This window comes from Nyctibius grandis, chromosome 6 (assembly GCF_013368605.1).
Source record: "Nyctibius grandis isolate bNycGra1 chromosome 6, bNycGra1.pri, whole genome shotgun sequence".
Lineage (NCBI taxonomy): Eukaryota > Metazoa > Chordata > Aves > Nyctibiiformes > Nyctibiidae > Nyctibius > Nyctibius grandis.
In genome coordinates, this window is record NC_090663.1 from 70,343,394 (window position 1) to 70,363,688 (window position 20,295).

The following is a 20,295-nucleotide window of genomic DNA, read 5'->3' on the forward strand; positions in this document are numbered from 1 at the left end:
TTACTGCTGTCTGCTTCAGGCACATTTACCTAATTTTTTCTCATTGTGTAAGAGAAATGGCCAATTTTTCTGTCAAAAAGAAAAAAATAGCATCAGATGAAAAGATGTTATCCTTTTTAGATTCCAGCGTAACTGGTTTTCAATTATGTGCTCCTAAAATGGTGGGGCTATTGATAATTAACACTATTACAAGTATAATTTCAAACCATCTAGCATAATTTGTGGGGGTTACATTTTATGATTGCTCACTTCCATCTTACGACAGGAAACTCTGGAACTGACTATTTTTCTTGCTCGATTCATCACAGTTCATGGTCATACATTTATCAGAAAAAACATACTTGTTTAATAACATGAAGATACACAACTGGTGGGTTTTTTTCATGGCAAAGCGTGTAAAATGTTTCATTCATAAAGGACAGTGTTAGCTGGAAATATGGTTTGCAGGAAGGAAAGGAGAAGAAAGAGCTATAGCACTGCAAATAAACAGTGCCTTTTCAAATACAGCTTGAGTCATAAAATAAAAAAGGTGAGCAGATCTCGCTTTCTAAGACAGGAAAACAATTTGACCTTTACGAAAGATATTAGCACTACATATTGCTCAGGCCCTTTGATGCTTTGTTGATAAAATCAAAAGCTGTTTAGAGCAAATTAGACTTAGCTTGATTTTGAAGCAGTTGAAAAAACAAGAAAGGTTTGCAGCAGTGATAAAACAGACTTTTGCTCTCCCAACCAAAGCCATAACTGTTTGAACTACAGTCTTTATTCTTTCCTCTGTTTCTTCTGACCCAGTATTATTTCTTCTTCATCTTGTATTTTTGCATTACAGTTTAGCAGAAAAGCTTTGTTGAATGGAACAAGGTTTGTTTGGGACTGCAGCTTTGTATGTATTTCTAAAGGGATCTTTGAGTGCTGCTATATTTTTAGTAGTCCTCTCACTTGCCTATTAAATACAGGGCTGAACAATAGTAATTACTGCACAAATACCAAGGTCCCAAAGTAGTACCATTCACTTCAATGAAGAGCTTCTGTGAAAGCATATTTGAAAAGTAACTCATGGTGACAAGAGTTGGGGAAGAAGGGAAAGAAACTGCAGTTCAAAGGGCTTTTTCTGAGGGAGTATAATTCATTCATGTGTATACAAGATTCTTTTCCCTGTTGTTTGCATTTTCACTACAATAAAATAGGTCCATGGAAATGCCTTGTGGGCAGAAAGTAAGTTCTTTAATGGAAAGGTTTATATGACTGAAGTAAAGAAAGGCCATGAAATAGGGTTTTACTGGGAGGCTGGAAATGAACTGGATCAGCTAGGAGGGGATCAGTTGTACAAGGGGTTGAAGGGAAAAGTTTAACTGTCTGATCAGACTTAGAGAGTAGCAGGGGGCAACAAAAGATCTGCGAGGTGTAGCAAGAGAGATGTCAAGGAGTGTCAGTGAAGACACGGTATCTTTTCTGTACTGAAAATTTTAGGGCCGTCTTCCATCAATGTCCCCGTGCCAGTGCAGTGCCAGTGAGGGACCCCCAAGGTATTCAGGTGCGTACTTGTTTGACTTCTGTTTTCTTTGTAAATCCAATATTGCTTTGGTGAAGGTGAGCCATTGTAGTGGCATAATATTTTAATTATTTTCAAGCACTAGTTGTACACTGCAATGGAAAACTCTATATTCATTTATTTTTTCAGGTTATATTCTGCTCTGTCAAGACTGCTGCAAACTGTTGATTTTATTAAGCTTTTCCCTTTTTTAGAAATGCAAGTTTTCTTGAGAAACTATCACTCTTTTAAGGATTTATTTTGTTTTTGCCAAAAGATATATTTTTTTCTTATCCCCTTAAGTTTTTTCTATGTTTGTGGAGCTCAAAATTTTTTTCTTTTAGATTATAAAAGGAATTAGTGAAGGAAGTAAGGAAGGAGAAAAAGGCATATGTTTCCTTTTGTTCAAAAATATTAAGAATAGGACATTTGACATTGTTTTCACTAATTCTAGCATTTCACATTTTGTCTTTCTTTCATACTCCAGATCTCAAACAAACTTCCATGTACATGCTAATGCTGTCTCGAGATAGGTATACTGCTTGGTTCAGTAGACCCCATCATTGTTGAACTCTGGCGTTAGGGGAAAAAAAAAAAAAGGGTCAGTGACTTTGCTCACACTTTCTTTTAAACAGGGTAGCTTTGTAGATCTGCCTCACCCCATAGTTAACCAGTGAAGTAAAATTAATCATGGGGAAAAAACAAAACCAAAACAACAACAAACTCAACCCCCAAAAAACCCCAGCCTTGTCAAAAATGCTGTCTGAAATTCTATATGGGAAGCCTATTTATAACGAGATTTCTGCCGTTTGGGTTGAAGATGCCGTTTTCTTCCCTGGTGAGGTGTGGGTGTGCTAACCAAGCAGCTGAACTGCGTGAATGATACTCTGATATTACAGGCACTTGGAAGAGATTTCAAGATTTCTAACGCACAAAAATAAAGCTGATGAGACCGTCATGACATAAACACTTAATATTCTTAACACAAGCAGGAAATGAGACCAAATTTCAGATGTATTTCTTGAGTTACTGTGGTTTTCTAAGTGACCTTGAAATGTGTTGCATGTAAACAAACCTATCCTCTGGGTTGGATAACCAGACTAACACATGCATTCTTGATTCTTCAAAGCGGTTGCTTTACTTGCCAATATCATATTCAATTCTAAAGCCTAGGAAAAGTTTAAGGACATAGAATTTCAACATATCTTCTGCTTTTGACCAAAATGTAAAATGCAGTCTGAATTCTTTGATTTGAAACATGCTTAGAAAAAACACATGACTTTAATTGAGAATAAATTTATTGTAACTCTAGTAGGGGCCCGCTCAGTTGCAGTATATACCAGCTTTACCACAGGACATTTTATCAGAGTTTGTGCTAAACAGAGAGCACCATAACAGAAAGTTCAGTTTCCAGAGAACGTGTTTATTTCAAGTATCTCATACATGTAGATGTTTTCAACATGAGCTGGCAAAACCACTTTACATAAAATGTGCAACAATGCAACTACTTTTTCTAAACAAAATAAGGTTGTTCTGTTTGCTTGTTAAGTCAGCTTTAGCAGTTCTTAGAAATGTCATTTATCAAATGTCAAGCTAATTACTTGTAATCTAAACCATGAAAAGCAAACCTTTGTGGGTGCACTTTTAGAAGCCTTATTCTTCTCTATTCACAGTCTGTCTGGTACATTTCTAGTAAAAAAAAAAATGATGTTATTCCAAAGATACTAAACTATTTGCTAAATATGTATCTTTGTTTAGAATATAGAAGAATGTTTCATAATACTTTAATGAAAGGAAATGCAGAATATATTTTTATTTTAAATAACCAGGTTTTTAAAGCATGGCTGTGATATACAACAAATGAATTCTAGCAAATATCCCATGTCTGGCAGGGACCAGTTCCATTTCTTCCGGGTAGCGGGGATTGATTTTGTTCTTGCTACTGAACCTGACATCAAAAGTACAATTAGTGCTGATTCAATAGCTATTTCTATACCATGAATCATTACATCTTACACTGGCCGCTTGGCACTGAAAGTGTGCTACCAGCAGTAACTGCACTATTAGGAAGAGTAACAGACCTCCTTTTGTTGAGAAAAAGCGGTTAGTAGAAAGAAAACATATTTCAGTGTTACAAGTGCTTTGTCTGCAATGACATGTAAATCAGTAAAAATTAAATGAAAGTTGTGAATCAGTAGAAATAAAATAAATGGACTGAGAATTTCTATACCATTTAGACTACAAAACCAGAATTCTTGCATTTGAAAACTCTTAACAAGCTCTGAAGTAGCCTAAGGATATATCTGCAAGGGAAAATGGAGGTGAGCACTGTCATGGTGTGTTAGTTAAATCTAGCTTACATAGGTAACCGCAAAGTAAAACTGCAGCAGTCCAAAGGAGCTAGCATAGGGTAAAAGTTGAGAGTAGAACTGACAAAGGTTGAAGCTTGCAGATGAAAGAGCTTGGGAATAGAAACAGAAATTTTTGCGTTGGTAGCTGCTGTACCTACACATGGACACAGGTAGTTCCCATTCTGGAAAGTTTGCATTCTGCCTATCAAAAAAGGCAAGTAAAATTAATGCATTCACAAAATAGACCAAAACGGAGGCTAAAAAGTCAGACTTCAGTAATGCTTTGGAGGGTCAAAATGCAGTCTGAGCACTGGATATTTTAGGAAAACCCATCAGGTTTTAATTGTTCTGTTGATTCATATGGGAGTTAAGGTCTCAGATTGCTCAAAATTCCATTGGACAGATAGCTAAGTTTTTTTATACTTTTAAAGTTTGCCCCAAACAAATCATGTGTCAAGGAAAAAGTTAATCAGGCAATATTTTCAGATAAAGTTTTGAAAACAAAAATAGTTCATAACAAAGGAATTTATTAGCATGATGTTATATCTTTAAAAGTTATGAGATTCTAATGAGATCTTGAATGCTCTTATATTACCTGAGAATTGCAAAGACATCATAGCGTTATGTTCATTCTGGAATATTTAAATACTTTCTTGCTGCACTGAAGTTGTACTTTTAATTCTTATTTATACATATAATCTCTTACTATACATACACATAAATATACAGAAAACATTTGCATAATTTTTTATAAAATTGCATTAAAATTATCCTAATTCTATTACAGCCTCAACCACTGGAGACACAAAGAAAATACTTATTTCTTGTTATGCAGCTTTATTTAAAATAAATGTAATGGAAGTTGCAATGTAGACAGGGAGTGCAATCTCCTATTTTGGTGCTCTGATGAGCGACAATCTTATTTATGCTATCCTGGCAGTGTAAAATACATCAAAGTGGATACAAACTTCAACCTCATGTGTTCTATGACTACTTTATATTTCTAGATCCTGGCCACTATTTTTCCTGACCACTGTTTCAAAGCACTCATAGACTGACTTTATAGATAAAATTGAAATGCTTTGAATTAATTCTCTAACACGAAGTTATTAAACTAGCCTTCCCCTTTAAATTATACATATAAACTATGAACTGCTATTCTATGTTCTAGCTAATAATTGCTTGTAAGTACTGTAGATTAAAAGTGTCCTATTTAAAAAGGCATTAGCTAGCTGTGAATTTTCATCAAATTCCTCCTCTTCCTTCCATGCACACGTTTTTGGAGTGAAATGGTACTGGGAAAAAGAATACTTTTGTGAGAAACTTGGTTTAAACTCTGGCTTTTCTCACCTATTTGTTGGATCACATAGATGTATCTTTCACAGGATTCCTGGAACAACCTTTGACTTTAAAAAGGGTCCATGAAGGTTAAAAGCACTCCTGGCTGACCTTACAGAAATGTTCTTTATGGTAAAGGGCTAGATAAAAATGCCTGACAGCAAAATGGAGCACAATGGGAATTCAGAAGAGAAGTTAATTTGGGACTTGATAAAATTCAATAAGTGTCAGAGAACTTGGGAAGGTATAAAGAATATGAATTTGTTTATTTTTTTTTTAAACTGAATTTTGACTCACTGGTCCCTGGAATTGCAAAGGGATGTAAAGTCATTGTTTTTTCCTCACCAATCTTTTTTTGATATTGCTAATATTTATTAAATTCTGAGGCTCCAAGGTAAATGGTGTTGTGCATAATGGAAAAGCATATTGCCAAGCTGTGGGAATAAACACTCGAAGCAGAGACCCCCAATGTGTTGTGATCTCTGAATGTCCCTGCATTAAGATATTTGCCTGTGATCATTATGTGACTGTTTATCTTTCATACCTAGGTGTCTCAGACATTTTTCAAATATAATTTCTCTTCATAGAGGAGGGATTAATGCAAATACATATGATAGATAACATTCTGCAGTATTTCCTAAGTGATCGAGGTTTTTAGAAGTGACTCAAGTAACTGAACTTTGCAGTGGATTCTGTGAGGCATTCACAGACAGAGTTAGAAGTTGTAAAATCCATCCCACTAAACAGAACCATGCTTAAATGAATAAATAAAAGGGGCAAAAGAAAGAGATGTATCTTTAAATCCTGTTCTTTCTTGCATGTAGAGGCTTAACTCAACATTATTTAGCTGCATGTTTCCTAATGGTATGCTGTGCCTGCTCTATCAAACATAGAGCAGGATTTGCTGTGGTTTTTTTTTTAAATATAGTCTAGGAGGTCATTCAGTCCTAGGTAACTTAGTAGTTAGGAAACTCATCTTTCCTGGTAGCAGCCATGAGACTACCATCAGTTGCCTGCAGGAATTAAAATTATGTCACATTTGAGAGAATGCTGGATCTAGCTGGCAGAGGTTGCGGAAGGTATCTGACAGAATAGGAAAATAGATGAGCATGGCCTGAGTCTTCAGCATTGTATCACAGCATTCTTTACATGGTCATTTTTCCCTAGCATTTTTCATCTTTTATCATCAGTGAATCCTTAACAGAATTTTTGTTGGTTTTGGGTAGAAGGCTAAGCTCTCATGTGCTATTAAATGTAAGTGTTGTGACCAGTAGAATAAAAGACAGCATATTATGTTGTTAAGGGTTAATATGGCAAATGCAGAAAGAATAATACAGTTTCTTCATAAATTACTAATGCAACCTCATCTGAAGTACAGTATATAGTCCTGGTCACAGCATTCCAAAAACCATGTGGCAGAAGCAGGATGGCCCTTCTACAATCCAAGGCCTTGACAAAATTTACCTGGAAAAAGCTTCAGAAAAGAGGACTATACTACAAAAAAAGGACATTTAAAGAGGGACATATATCTCAGGCATGCTGAGTAGTAAAGAAAAGATGGATCAGGAAATTCCATCTTTGTGTCCCTTGTTCTTAATCGAAAAAACAAAAAGGCTTTTTTAAAAGAGAAAATAAACTCCCATACTTTTCATAAAACTGCAATTACTAGTTGAGGTCATTTTTAAATGAAATCATTGATACCAAAATGTAAAAATATCAAGAATAGCTAGAGTCATTATTAATTATAACACTAAAATGTGCCAGTGACATTAAACTTCATGACTGAAGACCAGCCAATGTAGAGAGGAGAAGGAGCTCTGTCGATTGGAGATTTCTCAATATGGTTTGCAATTATAATTTTCTCAGAAGTGTTTAGTGTGTGCTATTTTTGGAGAATGAGTCCTGAACAAGAAGGACCGTTGACCTCTTTCGGTAAGGCAGCTTCTATTGTTACATATGTAATGGGCAACGCTGGCACGATGAAGATTTTCATTTCATTAGCCAAATTTGATTCCATTTTTCTGAAATGGTCACATCTATTGCAAAACATGTCAAGCTCCTTTGATGTCCCTGGTGTTGCAGTGCACTCACTGAAGTCAAGGTTGTATTTTCTTTTCAAAATCTAGAGCAGAAAATTCTTTCTCCCATCAGTAGCAAAACTATTGCAGTATGGGTTAAGCGTGTTACCATTTCAAATTTGTGTTATTATATACAGAACATAACAGTCACTACTATCTGATGGAATAACTGCTTACAGTCATTCATTTGTACAAAAACATTAGATGATCTAATTGGTTTTGAGAACTTTATAGTTAAGTATTTTATCTTACAACGTAAGCTGGCAATTCATTATTTTCATTAAGTAAGGTTGTATATAAGGAACCAGGAATTCGGTGCAGTTGAAGCTCATAGGGAACATTTTCCTCAGAAAATAATGTAGCGTGTGTGTATTTTACCATTCAGAATATTTTGAAGATAGAGTATATTATCACATTAGAGCAAGAACTAAGTTGTGACTTGGCACGAGGCACTTGTATTATACTGGATGTGGTGGTGGTTAGTTTGATAAGAAATCAGACTGGCTCTTAAAATACCTTCAAAAGCAGCCCTGTTCCTGGTTTCAGCCCTGCTCTGCGAAGAGGTGTACTAGTTAGGTAATTTTCAGGAGATGAAAGAACAGTAAGTCTTGTAGCCAACATATCTGAAGAGAAGAACAGTAAACTATGCTAATTGTCTGCGTGGTAAGGTGGATGGAAGAATGCAGAGCTGCTTGTATGCCTTTCTGTGGAGGATATCTGGGTAAGAATTCGGCTTTTTATTTTTTCTTTGAAAATACTTGTGGGACTGGATTAAAAGCTATACAATGAGATGCAGACTTTGAGGATTTACTAGTTTTGCTGTCATTGATCTAGACAATGAGCTTGAGAATATTTGAAGTGATTTATGGAAACTGCTGACTGACCCAGTAGGAAGCAGATGTCAGCTCTACTTCTGGGAACTGAAACTACTAATAGCTTGAGTACAAATAAATAATGTGAAGTAATTTGCGTAAACAACATATTTTTCAAAAACACACCGATCTTTCCAACAGGCAAAGTATACCAGGACTGGAGAGGCGTGACTGCATCAAATCCTGTAGAGTAGTACAGCCAAGTGAGGCAAAAAAGCATGAAGGGCAAGGAGGTATGTAAAATGACAAGTATTTGTCAGGAAAGATCAGCTCTGTGTACATTAGAAATTCTTGCATTTTAGTAATGAGCTTTGCTTTCTACATCAGTGATCTATAATATAAACAATGTTGTTATCAAAACAAGGGAACAAAGTTTATACTAGGAGCAGTAGCCAAGATTTTGGGTCCAGAAAATTCTCAGCTTGCTAGATATCCTTACATTATTATGAGTACCATGCTCTACCCATTACTATGAACAAAGCAGTGCTTCAGCATTGATGCACGACCATGAGTAGAACTTCCATGAATGTAAGTCTGTTGCGTTATGTACGTGCATATGACGTTACATACAGACCGTCATACGAAGAACAGATCCCTGTTTTAAACTAAACCAAACAGTAGATCTAGATTTCTGGAGTACACAGACTTTAAATGCTGATAGTCACCATGTGTTAAAGAACACAGGCTAATGTCAAAATTGGAATAACTTTATCTAGATATACCCTTTCTTTAAGAAGAGAGACAGGTAGACTGATATTTGATTTCCAGCGTTTGCATCTTCATAGCATGGCTATCTCATTGTTTCAACAACTTGATTTTTACAACACGCTATCCAGAAATGTAAGTTTTTTTTCCCAGTGGGCTAATGAAGCTGAAATTGTTTGACCTAACCTCATGTAATGTAATGCAGAAACTGGATAATTTAAATTAATCATAGAATCACAGAATGGTTTGGGTTGGAAGGGAACTTAAAGATCATCTAGTTCCAACCCCCCTGCCACAGGCAGGGACATCTTCCACTAGACCAGGTTGCTCAAAGTCCCATCCAGCCTGGCCTTGAACACTGCCAGGGAGGGGGCATCCGCAACTGCGCTGGGCAACCTGTTCCAGTGTCTCACCACCCTCACAGTAAAGAATTTCTTCTTGATATCTAATCTAAGTCTGCCCTCTTTCAGTTTAAAACCATTCCCCCTCGCCCTGTCACTACACGCCCTTGTAAAAAGTCCCTCTTCAGCTTTCCTGTAGGCCCCCTTTAAGTACTGGAAGGCTGCTATAAGGTCTCCCTGGAGCCTTCTCTTCTCCAGGCTGAACAACCCCGACTTTCTCAGCCTGTCTTCATAGGAGAGGTGCTTCAGCCCTCTGATCATCATTGTGGCCCTCTTCTGGACTCACTCCAACAGCTCCATGTCTTTCTTGTGTTGGGGGCCCCAGAGCTGGATGCAGTACTCCAGGTGGGGTCTCAGGAGAGCGGAGCGGAGGGGGAAAATCACCTCCCTCGACCTGCTGGCCACACTTCTTTTGATGCAGCCCAGGATACGGTTGGCTTTCTGGGCTGCAAGTGCACATTGACAGCTCATGTTGAGCTTTTCATCAACCATCACCCCCCAGTCCTTCTCCTCAAGGCTGATCTGAGGAATCCATTTTCCACCCAGCCTGTATTTATGCATGGGATTGACCCAACCAACATGCAGGACCTTGCACTTGGCCTTGTTGAACTTCATGCAGTTTGCACATGCCCACCTCTCAAGCTTGTCAAGATCCCTCTGGACGGCATTCTTTCCCTCCAGCATGTCAACTGCACCATGCCTTTATACCAATTTTAACAAGTATTTTATGAAAAATACCAAACATTGTGAAGACTACAGATTCTCAAATTCATATAGTTAAAATGAGGTAAAGCTCAGAAAGCAATAGAAACATTTAACAGAACTTTACACATTCTATACACAAGATTTAGAAAATTTATGGTTTTGAGGTTACAAAAATTAAATGTTAAAAGGAATTTAAGGTAGCAAGCAGCTGTTGGAGGTGACTTCCCTACTTAAAGTTTTCTGTTTGATCTTAGAAGTGAATAGATCCTACAACTTAATAAAATAATTTTAAACATATTTTAGCCTGTTGGAAAACACTTGTGAAGATTGAAAGGCTTGCAAGAAAAAAAAGTGGTTTTCTTTTTTCTTTAAATATTTCTTTGTTCTTAAAATGAGCCTCTATCTATGAATAAAGCAGAATGTAAAAGAAGAGAGAAGGTTTGATAGCTTAAATTGAGTTGGACAGGATTCTGGATAGTGTCTGTTGAAATTATAGCACCTCTTCAGTTGAGAGATGTTATACCTAAAAGCATCTGATAATGATAGTTACTTTTAAATGAGTAATCCTCAGATAGATACAGTCGGATAATTGTTCTCTGCATTCTTTGGAAAACACTATGAACCTAGGCTTTGTATAAATAAGAACTTTTCTTTCTGTACTATAATTCAGTTCTCTTTGTAAATTGTCCTAACAGTCAGGTAATTGACAAAGAGAGTGACTTTGGACTGATAAAGGTATTTTCACCTAATGAATCCAGGACCTTGCTGTAGGCGTCTGTGCCATTTAGATATTTATTAAGCACTAGTTTTAACATAGGTTTTTTTTTTCTTTCCCCCACTACTTCCATGGAAAAACAGCTCTTGTCTCCTTTCGTTTTCAGAAACGTTCAGTTTTCATCCTAAATTTCAGCAAGGCCAGTTAGTGCTTATTCTTCATTTTGTCAACATTGCCATTTGGTTTTGTAGCTCTTCTCCCTCCTTGACTTTTTACACCCACTCTTGCCTGAATCAGTTGTGTTCACTGTCAGCCTTTGCCTCTCTGGTCTGAAAAAGGTGAAACTATGTTCTTCCTCTCATATGAGACACTCTTCATTGCCCTAATTGTCCTAACAGCCATTTCTCTGCACTTTAACCAGTCAGAATTCACCTTGCTGGAATGCTGAGTGACCACAGTGATACAGAATATAACAATTCACAGAGTAGCACTAAGCTTTTCCTTGACTGATATTTCTAGGATCAAATTTACTTCTACTCAGCTGTGGCTTATTGTCATGCTGGAAGTTGCTGAGACACCCAGGTCTTCCACCTCCACCATTATCTCTAACTAAAAAACTTGTATAGAATTTCTTCTTATTAATTATTTAATAATTAATAAGAAGAAATAATAATTCTTATTAATTATTTAATAATTATTAAAGACTTGCTCTTTATGTGAGTGAGCAGCTAGAATGTATTGAGTTCTGTCCAGAGGCGGATCAGGAGCGAGTTGAGAGTTTGTGGGTGCGAATTAAGGGGCAGGCTGGCAGGGGTGATACTGTTGTGGGTGTCTATTACAGGCCACCGGATCAGGATGAGGAGGGTGATGAGGCCTTCTACAGGCAGCTGAGAGCAGTCTCGCAATTACAGGGCCTGGTTGTTGTGGGGGATTTCAACTACCCTGATATTTGCTGGGAGGCCTACTCAGCCAGCCATCCCCAGTCCAGGAGGTTCCTCCAGTGCATTGATGATAACTTTCTGATGCAAATGGTGGATGAGCCAACTAGGAGAGGAGCGCTGCTGGATCTGATCCTCACTAACAAGGAGGGTCTGGTTGAAGAGGTGAAGGTTGAGGGCAGCCTTGGTTGTAGTGACCATGAGATGGTAGAGTTCAGGATCTCATGTGGCAGGAACAGAATAGCTAGCAGAATCACAACCCTGAACTTCAGGAGGGCCAACTTTGGCCTTTTCAAGCAATTGCTAGGGGAAATCCCATGGGACAGGGTACTAGAAGGTAAGGGGGCCCAAGATAGTTGGTTAGCATTCAAGGACTGCTTCTTCCGAGCTCAAGATCAGAGCATCCCAACAGGTAGGAAGTCAAGGAAGGGTACCAGGAGACCTGCATGGTTGAACAGGGAACTGCTGGGCAAACTCAAGTGGAAGAAGAGGGTGTACAGATCGTGGAAGGAGGGGCTGGCCACTTGGGAGGAATATAAGTCTGTTGTCAGAGGATGTAGGGGGGCAACTAGGAAAGCTAAGGCCTCCATGGAATTAAACCTTGCAAGAGAGGTCAAGGACAACAGAAAGGGCTTCTTCAAATACATTGCAGGTAAAGCCAACACTAGAGGCAATGTAGGCCCACTGATGAATGAGGTGGGGGTCCTGGAGACAGAGGATAAAAAGAAGGCGGAGTTACTGAATGCCTTCTTTGCCTCTGTCTATACTGTTGGAGGCTGTCCTGAGGAGCCCTGGACCCCTGAGGCCTCAGAAGAAGTCAGGATAGAGGAGGAATCTGTCTTGGTTGATGAGGGCTGGGTCAGGGACCAATTAAGCAACCTGGACGTCCATAAATCCATGGGCCCTGATGGGATGCACCCGCGGGTGCTGAGGGAGCTGGCGGAAGTCATTGCTAGGCCACTCTCCATCATCTTTGCTAAGTCGTGGGCAACGGGAGAGGTGCCTGAGGACTGGAGGAAAGCGAATGTCACTCCAGCCTTCAAAAAGGGCAAGAAGGAGGACCCGGGTAACTATAGACCGGTCAGCCTCACCTCCATCCCCGGAAAGGTGATGGAGCAACTTGTTCTTGGTGCTGTCTCTAGGCACATCAAGGATAGGGGGATCATTAGGGGCACTCAGCATGGCTTCACCAACGGGAAGTCTTGCTCAACCAACTTGATAGCCTTTTATGAGGATGTTACCCGGTGGATAGATGATGGTAAAGCTGTGGATGTGGTCTATCTCGATTTCAGTAAAGCGTTTGACACGGTCTCCCACAGCATCCTCGCAGCTAAACTGGGGAAGTGTGGTCTGGATGATCGGGTAGTGAGGTGGATTGTAAACTGGCTGAAGGAAAGAAGCCAGAGAGTAGTGGTCAGCGGGACAGAGTCCAGTTGGAGGTCTGTGTCTAGCGGAGTTCCGCAAGGGTCGGTTCTGGGACCAGTTCTATTCAATATATTCATTAATGACTTGGATGAGGGATTAGAGTGCGCTGTCAGCAAGTTCGCTGATGAGACAAAACTGGGAGGAGTGGCTGAGATGCCGGAAGGCTGCGCAGCCATTCAGAGAGACCTGGACAGGCTGGAGAGTTGGGCGGGGAGAAATTTAATGAAATATAACAAGGGCAAGTGTAGAGTCCTGCATCTGGGCAAGAACAACCCCATGTACCAGTACAAGTTGGGGGCAGAGCTGTTGGAGAGCAGCGTAGGGGAAAGGGACCTGGGGGTCCTAGTGGACAGCAGGATGACCATGAGCCAGCAGTGTGCCCTTGTGGCCAAGAAGGCCAATGGCATCCTGGGGTGTATTAGAAGGGGTGTGGTTAGCAGGTCGAGAGAGGTTCTCCTCCCCCTCTACTCTGCCCTGGTGAGGCCGCATCTGGAGTATTGTGTCCAGTTCTGGGCCCCTCAGTTCAAGAAGGACAGGGAACTGCTAGAGAGAGTCCAGCGCAGAGCCACGAAGATGATTAAGGGAGTGGAACATCTCCCTTATGAGGAGAGGCTGAGGGAGCTGGGTCTCTTTAGCTTAGAGAAGAGGAGACTGAGGGGTGACCTCATTAATGTTTATAAATATGTAAAGGGCAAGTGTCAAGAGGATGGAGCCAGGCTCTTCTCAGTGACATCCCTTGACAGGACAAGGGGCAATGGGTGCAAGCTGGAACACAGGAGGTTCCACTTAAATTTGAGGAAAAACTTCTTTACGGTGAGGGTAACTGAACACTGGAACAGGCTGCCCAGAGAGGTTGTGGAGTCTCCTTCTCTGGAGACATTCAAAACCCGCCTGGACGCGTTCCTGTGTGATATGGTCTAGGCAATCCTGCCCCGGCAGGGGGATTGGACTAGATGATCTTTCGAGGTCCCTTCCAATCCCTAACATTCTGTGATTCTGTGATTCTGTGTAATCAATTTATAAACTTGCACTTTTACTGTCACTCTGTTTCTATAACTCCAGTGTACAATATCATCCAGTTCTTCTTTTCCTATATGATGCTTTGATCTTCCAGGTTTATTGGTGCTGTACTCCAACCATGTGTCACTTCATTGGTACACTATGCTGAATACTAATAGAAGTATTATTAAGTTCACTAGTGACACTGATTTTGGAGGAAATCCACGGGTAACTTCCTGCTAGCCCTTAGTTTCTTGTTTGTATCAATGCACTACTGGCTCTCCTTTACTCAGCTCCTTATCCACCTTACAAATAATGAGAAACCACATCTAGTAACTAAATCGGTGTTAGGCTGGTTTCGTGTAAAAAAATTGCATAGCTAAGAAATGAATTTTTTTACTGTATTTGAAAAAAATAGCTTTGGAAGGGTAAATAACTGTGCGCCTATGCACACTAAACAACTCAGAGCTGTATTTTGAAATTTACTTGTTCTCCATCTTAAACTTTGTATTTTACAAGTGGCCTCTCCAAAATTATCTGCAAATTGGTGACTCGTATTTTTGTTTCTGGTTTGAAAGCTGTACTAGAAAGTGTGATTGTCTAAAGATCTCTTGGATGACATTCATCAGTAAAGACAGTCTAAAATTTAGTTTACAGTATGGAATACATTTATTGAAGATAAGATTGTTTTGGTAATATTTCATTAAATGTTTTGTTAAACAGCAATGGTCAGTCAAAATGATTCAAGGTTACAGTGGCAGCATGTCTCTAGTTCAATGACACTGTTGTATTCCTAAGTCTGTTGTCAATATTAATAGCATGCCCAAAGATGTCATATTCAGTCTCTACCACAAGCTTAGACTGACGGTGACTAAAAGCAAAATGTAATATTCAGCCTTAAGAGTATTCTAACAATTGGAATGTCTTAGGAATTTGTTAAGATCATTTAAGCTGCAATAAAGGTGTTAACTGAAGAATGCTGTAGATACATGAAAAGAGAGTGAAGTAACCCTTGCTAGCTGATGACCTGCAAACCTTTTTGAGGAAGCCTTCCTGAGGAAGAGTGAAAAGTCCACAGACTACACTCACATTTAAAAAATAGTATAGAAAAAAATAGAAAAAAGAGAAACAAAAATCAGATGGAATGGGATGGAATTAGAGTTCTTGTCCAGCTTTAGATCAAGAATAATATTCAGAAGTAGTAGTATTGCTGAATGCAGTAAATTTTCAGCTTTGACAGCATGGAAAAGTCTTGGGGAGTTTAGATAAAACAGATTACGTCTTGCCTAGAGAGGCACCTGATCATTAAGTCTAAATTCAAATTGCATTTTATATTTCTGTAGTGTGTTTTTTCTAATCTTGCATCAAAATGCCTGACCTTATCTTTCATTGAATAAAGAGTTTCTTGAGTATTATGGTGACTGGGTGTTAAGGATAAGAAGCATGGAATGCTACTTCCATGTAAGGAGCGAAAGGAAGGACTAAGTGTCATGAGCACACATTGCTGAGAAACTATGTCCCAGGGTGAGTTTATGGAATTTAGAGAATCAGGGTATCTCCTGCTACACTGCAAACACTTGTGTTAGGAACAGGGTCTGGCTTTACTGTGTAGTGCTTATTGAAAAGTGTATTTTTTTACCACAAGGATGTGCCAGCATTTCCTCTACAAGGAGCAAATGACTGAGAAATACACCCTGACTTTAGGCAAATCCTGAAACTCTATAGCTGAAATGTTTTCACCCTGGAAATGAGGTTCAATGGCATTTTTTGTCAAGAAGAATTTCTCAAGTCTAGAATATCTGCTGTGGGGAAGAAAGGAGAAAACCAGAAATATTACCCCTCTCATGAAACCAAGCATGCAGAGGGGGTTTTGGGTAGGTTGTGAAAAAGTGAGGTTGAAATCACTTTGCTGATTCGTTCAGGGCATTTTATTCAATGAGTTTCCAACATCACAAGTGAATGCCTTAGCCACTGTGTAGCATCTCTTGATTTTGTTCTGCAACAAAACAAAACTGAACTTCAAAATCTTGAAATGTCACGTAAAGTTATGAGCGAGCCTGTAATGAACACATTATCCAAAGACAGGGCAGTACTCTTTGTTTGTATAGATAAACATAGCCAATATACCTTCTCAAAAGAGGCTTTGATGATAGGCGGGTATTGCCAAAGTGGCAATAGTTGTTTTCACAACTGACTCTGGGGCACATGCTTTCAATTATTTTCAACATCAATTCAGCTTTCTGTTTGCAATACCCATGTTCCGATAGGTAAGTTGCCATGTAAAATTATGCACTTGCTTCATGGCATTTTTATTTGATTAACGCCAGCTACAACGTCTAATCTACCAAGAAGAAAAGCTAACCTGGACTAAAATGTAGACAAGAAGTGGGGAAGAAGTAGCAGAAAGCACGTAATGCAGAGAGACATCTTTGTTACTGGACATTTCGTGTGAAAGAATATCACCTTGCACAGTGTGTCCGTGTCTGATTGCATTTTCTTTAATGAGAAAAGTCAACAGAGATCACTGTAGCTTATGCATCTGGATAAAACAGTAAGTGTGCTCAGAAAGTGCCTGTAGCTTTGCTTACATCTACGTACAAGGAGTATTGTTTCAGAATGGCTTTCGTGTATTCTTTGAAAAATTAACAGCAACAAAAAAGTGAGAGTGGTTCGTTAATCTTTAAAATATGCTTAATAAAATATTTCCCCAAAAGACACATGAGGAAGAATGGGTTATAGACAAGGTGTTGTTACCAGAATGCCATTATTTTGAATTATTGATTTATTTTCTTTGGAAGGAGATACAATATAGCTGTGGTGTTTTGAGAGCTAAGATAGCTTGATTTGCTTGCAATTTGCACTTTAGTAGGGTTTTGCACTTGACCTAAAATAGGAGACGGTTCTTTAAACTGAAAGCTCTTTAAAAGCTAGCTGTGAATTACCCATTTCTGCATTATGATTCAAGGCTGATAGAGTTCTACTGTTTATCATGCAAAGTGGTTCCATGGTTCAAATTCACCAGTTTAGACAGAATACCATAATAAACTGAATTGAACAAAATATGAAATATCCTTTTCCACTCTCTCATCTCTGATTCACAATAGAATGATCAGCTTCTATTCTTCCCATTGATGAATGATGCCAGTTTCAATGTTCAAGCATGCAACTGTAGGTGTTTTTCCTGTGCTACCTTGTAGACTTGGCAGCAGCTCTTTGCAGATGGTCCAAAACAACCTCTTTAACAACCTCTTTAATGCACTTTATGTTGATTCTTAAGATTAACCTTGACCACCCTGCCTGTTTTAAAGTAACAACCATTAAGCTCCTAATGTACTGTGACAACTGTGTCATGCCAATCAAAATAACTTCATTGTTTCCTTGTCTTACTTCATCTGTCTGTATTCCTCTGTTGTTTCTTGGTTTTTACTGCAGTTGTGAATTATCTGAGACAGTAATTGTTCTATAATTCTTGTATTTACGCAGTGTTCAGCGTTATGGGGCACTGGGACCGAGACTAAGGTCCTGAGTTTCTGTGGTGTGGTACCACTAACTATAATAGATGAGCTGAATTTTTTTTCTCTGGTTTCAACCTAGTCGCCTCTTCCAGTCTTTCATATGACACTCTTAGTTCAATTTCTTCTGTGCTGCAGTGATCTGTGGTTTTATTGCAAAAGTGTTTTTTTGTTGGTTTTTTTTTTTTTCTTTTAAACTTTGGGACAGAAGTCGTAACAGTCTTTTGAGTCATCAGGGTCCTGCATTTCAGCTTCTTCCCAGTTTCAGAAATGCTGGAAATGTTAATTTCAGAAATTGCTGGAAATTTTTAAATGATATTTTGAGTAATTTTTCATTCTTTTTGTAGGTTAATGTAATTATTACATCCTTATATATCCTGTCCTAGTAAGAAAATTTGAGGAATTCACAAATAGATCTTGGGCCCTGTACAAAAGAGGAAGCAGACTAGCAGAGCTAGAATGCAATAAATTAGTTTGCTACCCCTGATTCTGGAGTAGCTTTCCATGCAGACATTATTCTTAAATAAAAGTTACTTTTATTCCAGAATAATTATTCTGCTCACAAAGCAGCACCGGCTCTGAGACAAAGCTGAAAGTTCTAACACTTTGTAAGTTTATCTCTGAATTCCTGCTGTGCAGATGGCACAGTGGGCTGGGGAGCAGCAGGACTGGGAAGCAATAGAGGAGTTGGCAGGTTGGCGAAGAAGGTAACAGGTGGCTTGTGAAGTGGAAGCAAGGTCTTTATTGCAGGCCACCCTTGTCTCAGGCAGAAAAAGACCTTTGAATTCAAAGGGGTGAGGTAGCCTCACATGAAAGCCTATGCAACCTACTGGACCACATACTGAAGACTTGAAAGGTAGTTTGGGAAGTAAAGGAAAAGTATTGTGAACTTTTGGATGGCCCTAGGTAAAAACTGGAGATAGTAGGATAGGTTGAGATAGTTTGGGTTTTGTTTTTTTTTTTTTCCCTCTCAGCAACCTTATCAGAGCACAGATTGCTGTAACAGCCAATTAAATTCCTTTTACAAGTGGGAGACTGGATACTGAACTCAATTGGCAAGTGGCTCATCATAGTGTGAAGTGGGAACAGCTCATTCCGAGTTAAACACATGCTTCACTGCACTGTTTTATATGGAAGATTCTGAGAAGATAAAGCCATTTGACTCCTTTGTTATAGCAGTGTATCAAATAGCCTAGTGAGTGCAAATTGTAAAGAACCTTTGCCTGTATTTCTCGCCTTCCACTTTTCAGAGGTTGATGATATGAATTTCGTTACTGTTAAAAGGGAATGTTCTTCAAGCTATGTGGTCAACTTTAAGAAAGTAAGGTAAAATATACCTTACTTAAGAAAGAATACTTAATACTTAAGAAAGTAAGGTGAAAAGTAGTTTTCACTTAGCTATATTAAGCCTTATGGGTAGCAGTCTGCTGATCAAATGTTTATCTTCTCAAAATGTTTATTTTTGAAATGAACAATACTTGTAAGTGTTTGAAACTTGATTCATGAATATCAGAGATATTCAGAGATCTGGTCCTGGCACATACTGATCACATGCACAGTAGGATTATAGTTTCTATTGTCAGCTCATAGTCAGAATCACATACTGATAAGCACACCTGGAGGATCCAAGAGTCCCTTGGACAATGTCTTGATAGCATTTGAGAAATCTCATGTGAATTACTAAGACACATTTGAAGTAACTTAGAAAGTTATCGAGTATCTATCTTGCTCTGAATTCATACATTTATACCCAGATATGTGCAAAGTCACTTACTGTAGCATTGGATCTTTGCCCAGAAATTCATTTTTGCAGAATGACTCTTGAGGTCTTATGCGGATAGTATACTTATTGCACCTCTATGTCCACTCTTTTCTCGTTTTTTCTCTCAGACAGCTGGTGTTAACATCCAGACTGCATTAAAATAACTAGACACATCTCAATTGCGTAAGAAGTGTAAATTCATCTTCATATTAAATCATAGATGGTGACTTTAGTAGGCGTTGGCTTAGCTTTAGACCACATGAACTAAAGTGTAGATCGCCTTTCAGCATATGCCTTACATGCCTGACAGGGTTTCCAAATGGATGAGTGGGGTTGATAAAATGATGGCTTCAGCCACTCTAGTTCTAGGAGGAGCAGCTTCAGGACTCAAATCCCTAGATCAAAAATGTAAGCGAAGACCAAAATACAGCAAGCTAGTATAAAAGCCACTCAAACTGGACAAGATTACTCAGTGGTGACACAGAAGTTAATAAATAAATGACCAAGGAACTATACACTTATAAAATGAGGTACTAAATAAAACTATTCCTGAGCATGTGCATGCATTTTAGCTCTCCCACCAGATAACAGTTAATTGCCCTGGTGGCTGATGATCCTAAAACATACAAGGGTGTGCAGAGCCAGGTCTTCTATTTGCAATAGCAATTGCTTGAAGTGCAGTAGCAGCCTCCTAAGCAGAATGCTTTTCTATAACAGTTAGGTAACTCATACCTCACTGCTTGAAATCTGCGATACAAGTCAGTGCACTGACTTGCAGCCTTTAAAACCTGCATTCATTGATTAAAAAATGATAATCAGTGTCTAGCATTCAGGCTTTGTGGGTAGACTTACTAAATAGAATACTTGAAAAAGTGGTTTAGTTGTACTTAATGCATTGCGGACATTAATCTAGCATGTACCACATCTGATTTTTAAAAAATAAAAATTATATTTTGTTACTTG

At 38.7% G+C, this 20,295-nt stretch overlaps 1 protein-coding gene across 1 annotated transcript in view; it reads left to right on the forward strand.

Annotated features, from left to right (window-relative positions):
• The window catches only part of IQCM (IQ motif containing M), an 85,560-nt gene that overhangs the window by 16,807 nt on the left and 48,458 nt on the right, over positions 1 to 20,295 (forward strand). Inside the window, 1 exon segment of the mRNA XM_068404179.1 lies at positions 8,312 to 8,407. Coding sequence (XP_068260280.1) covers positions 8,312 to 8,407 — 96 coding nt within the window.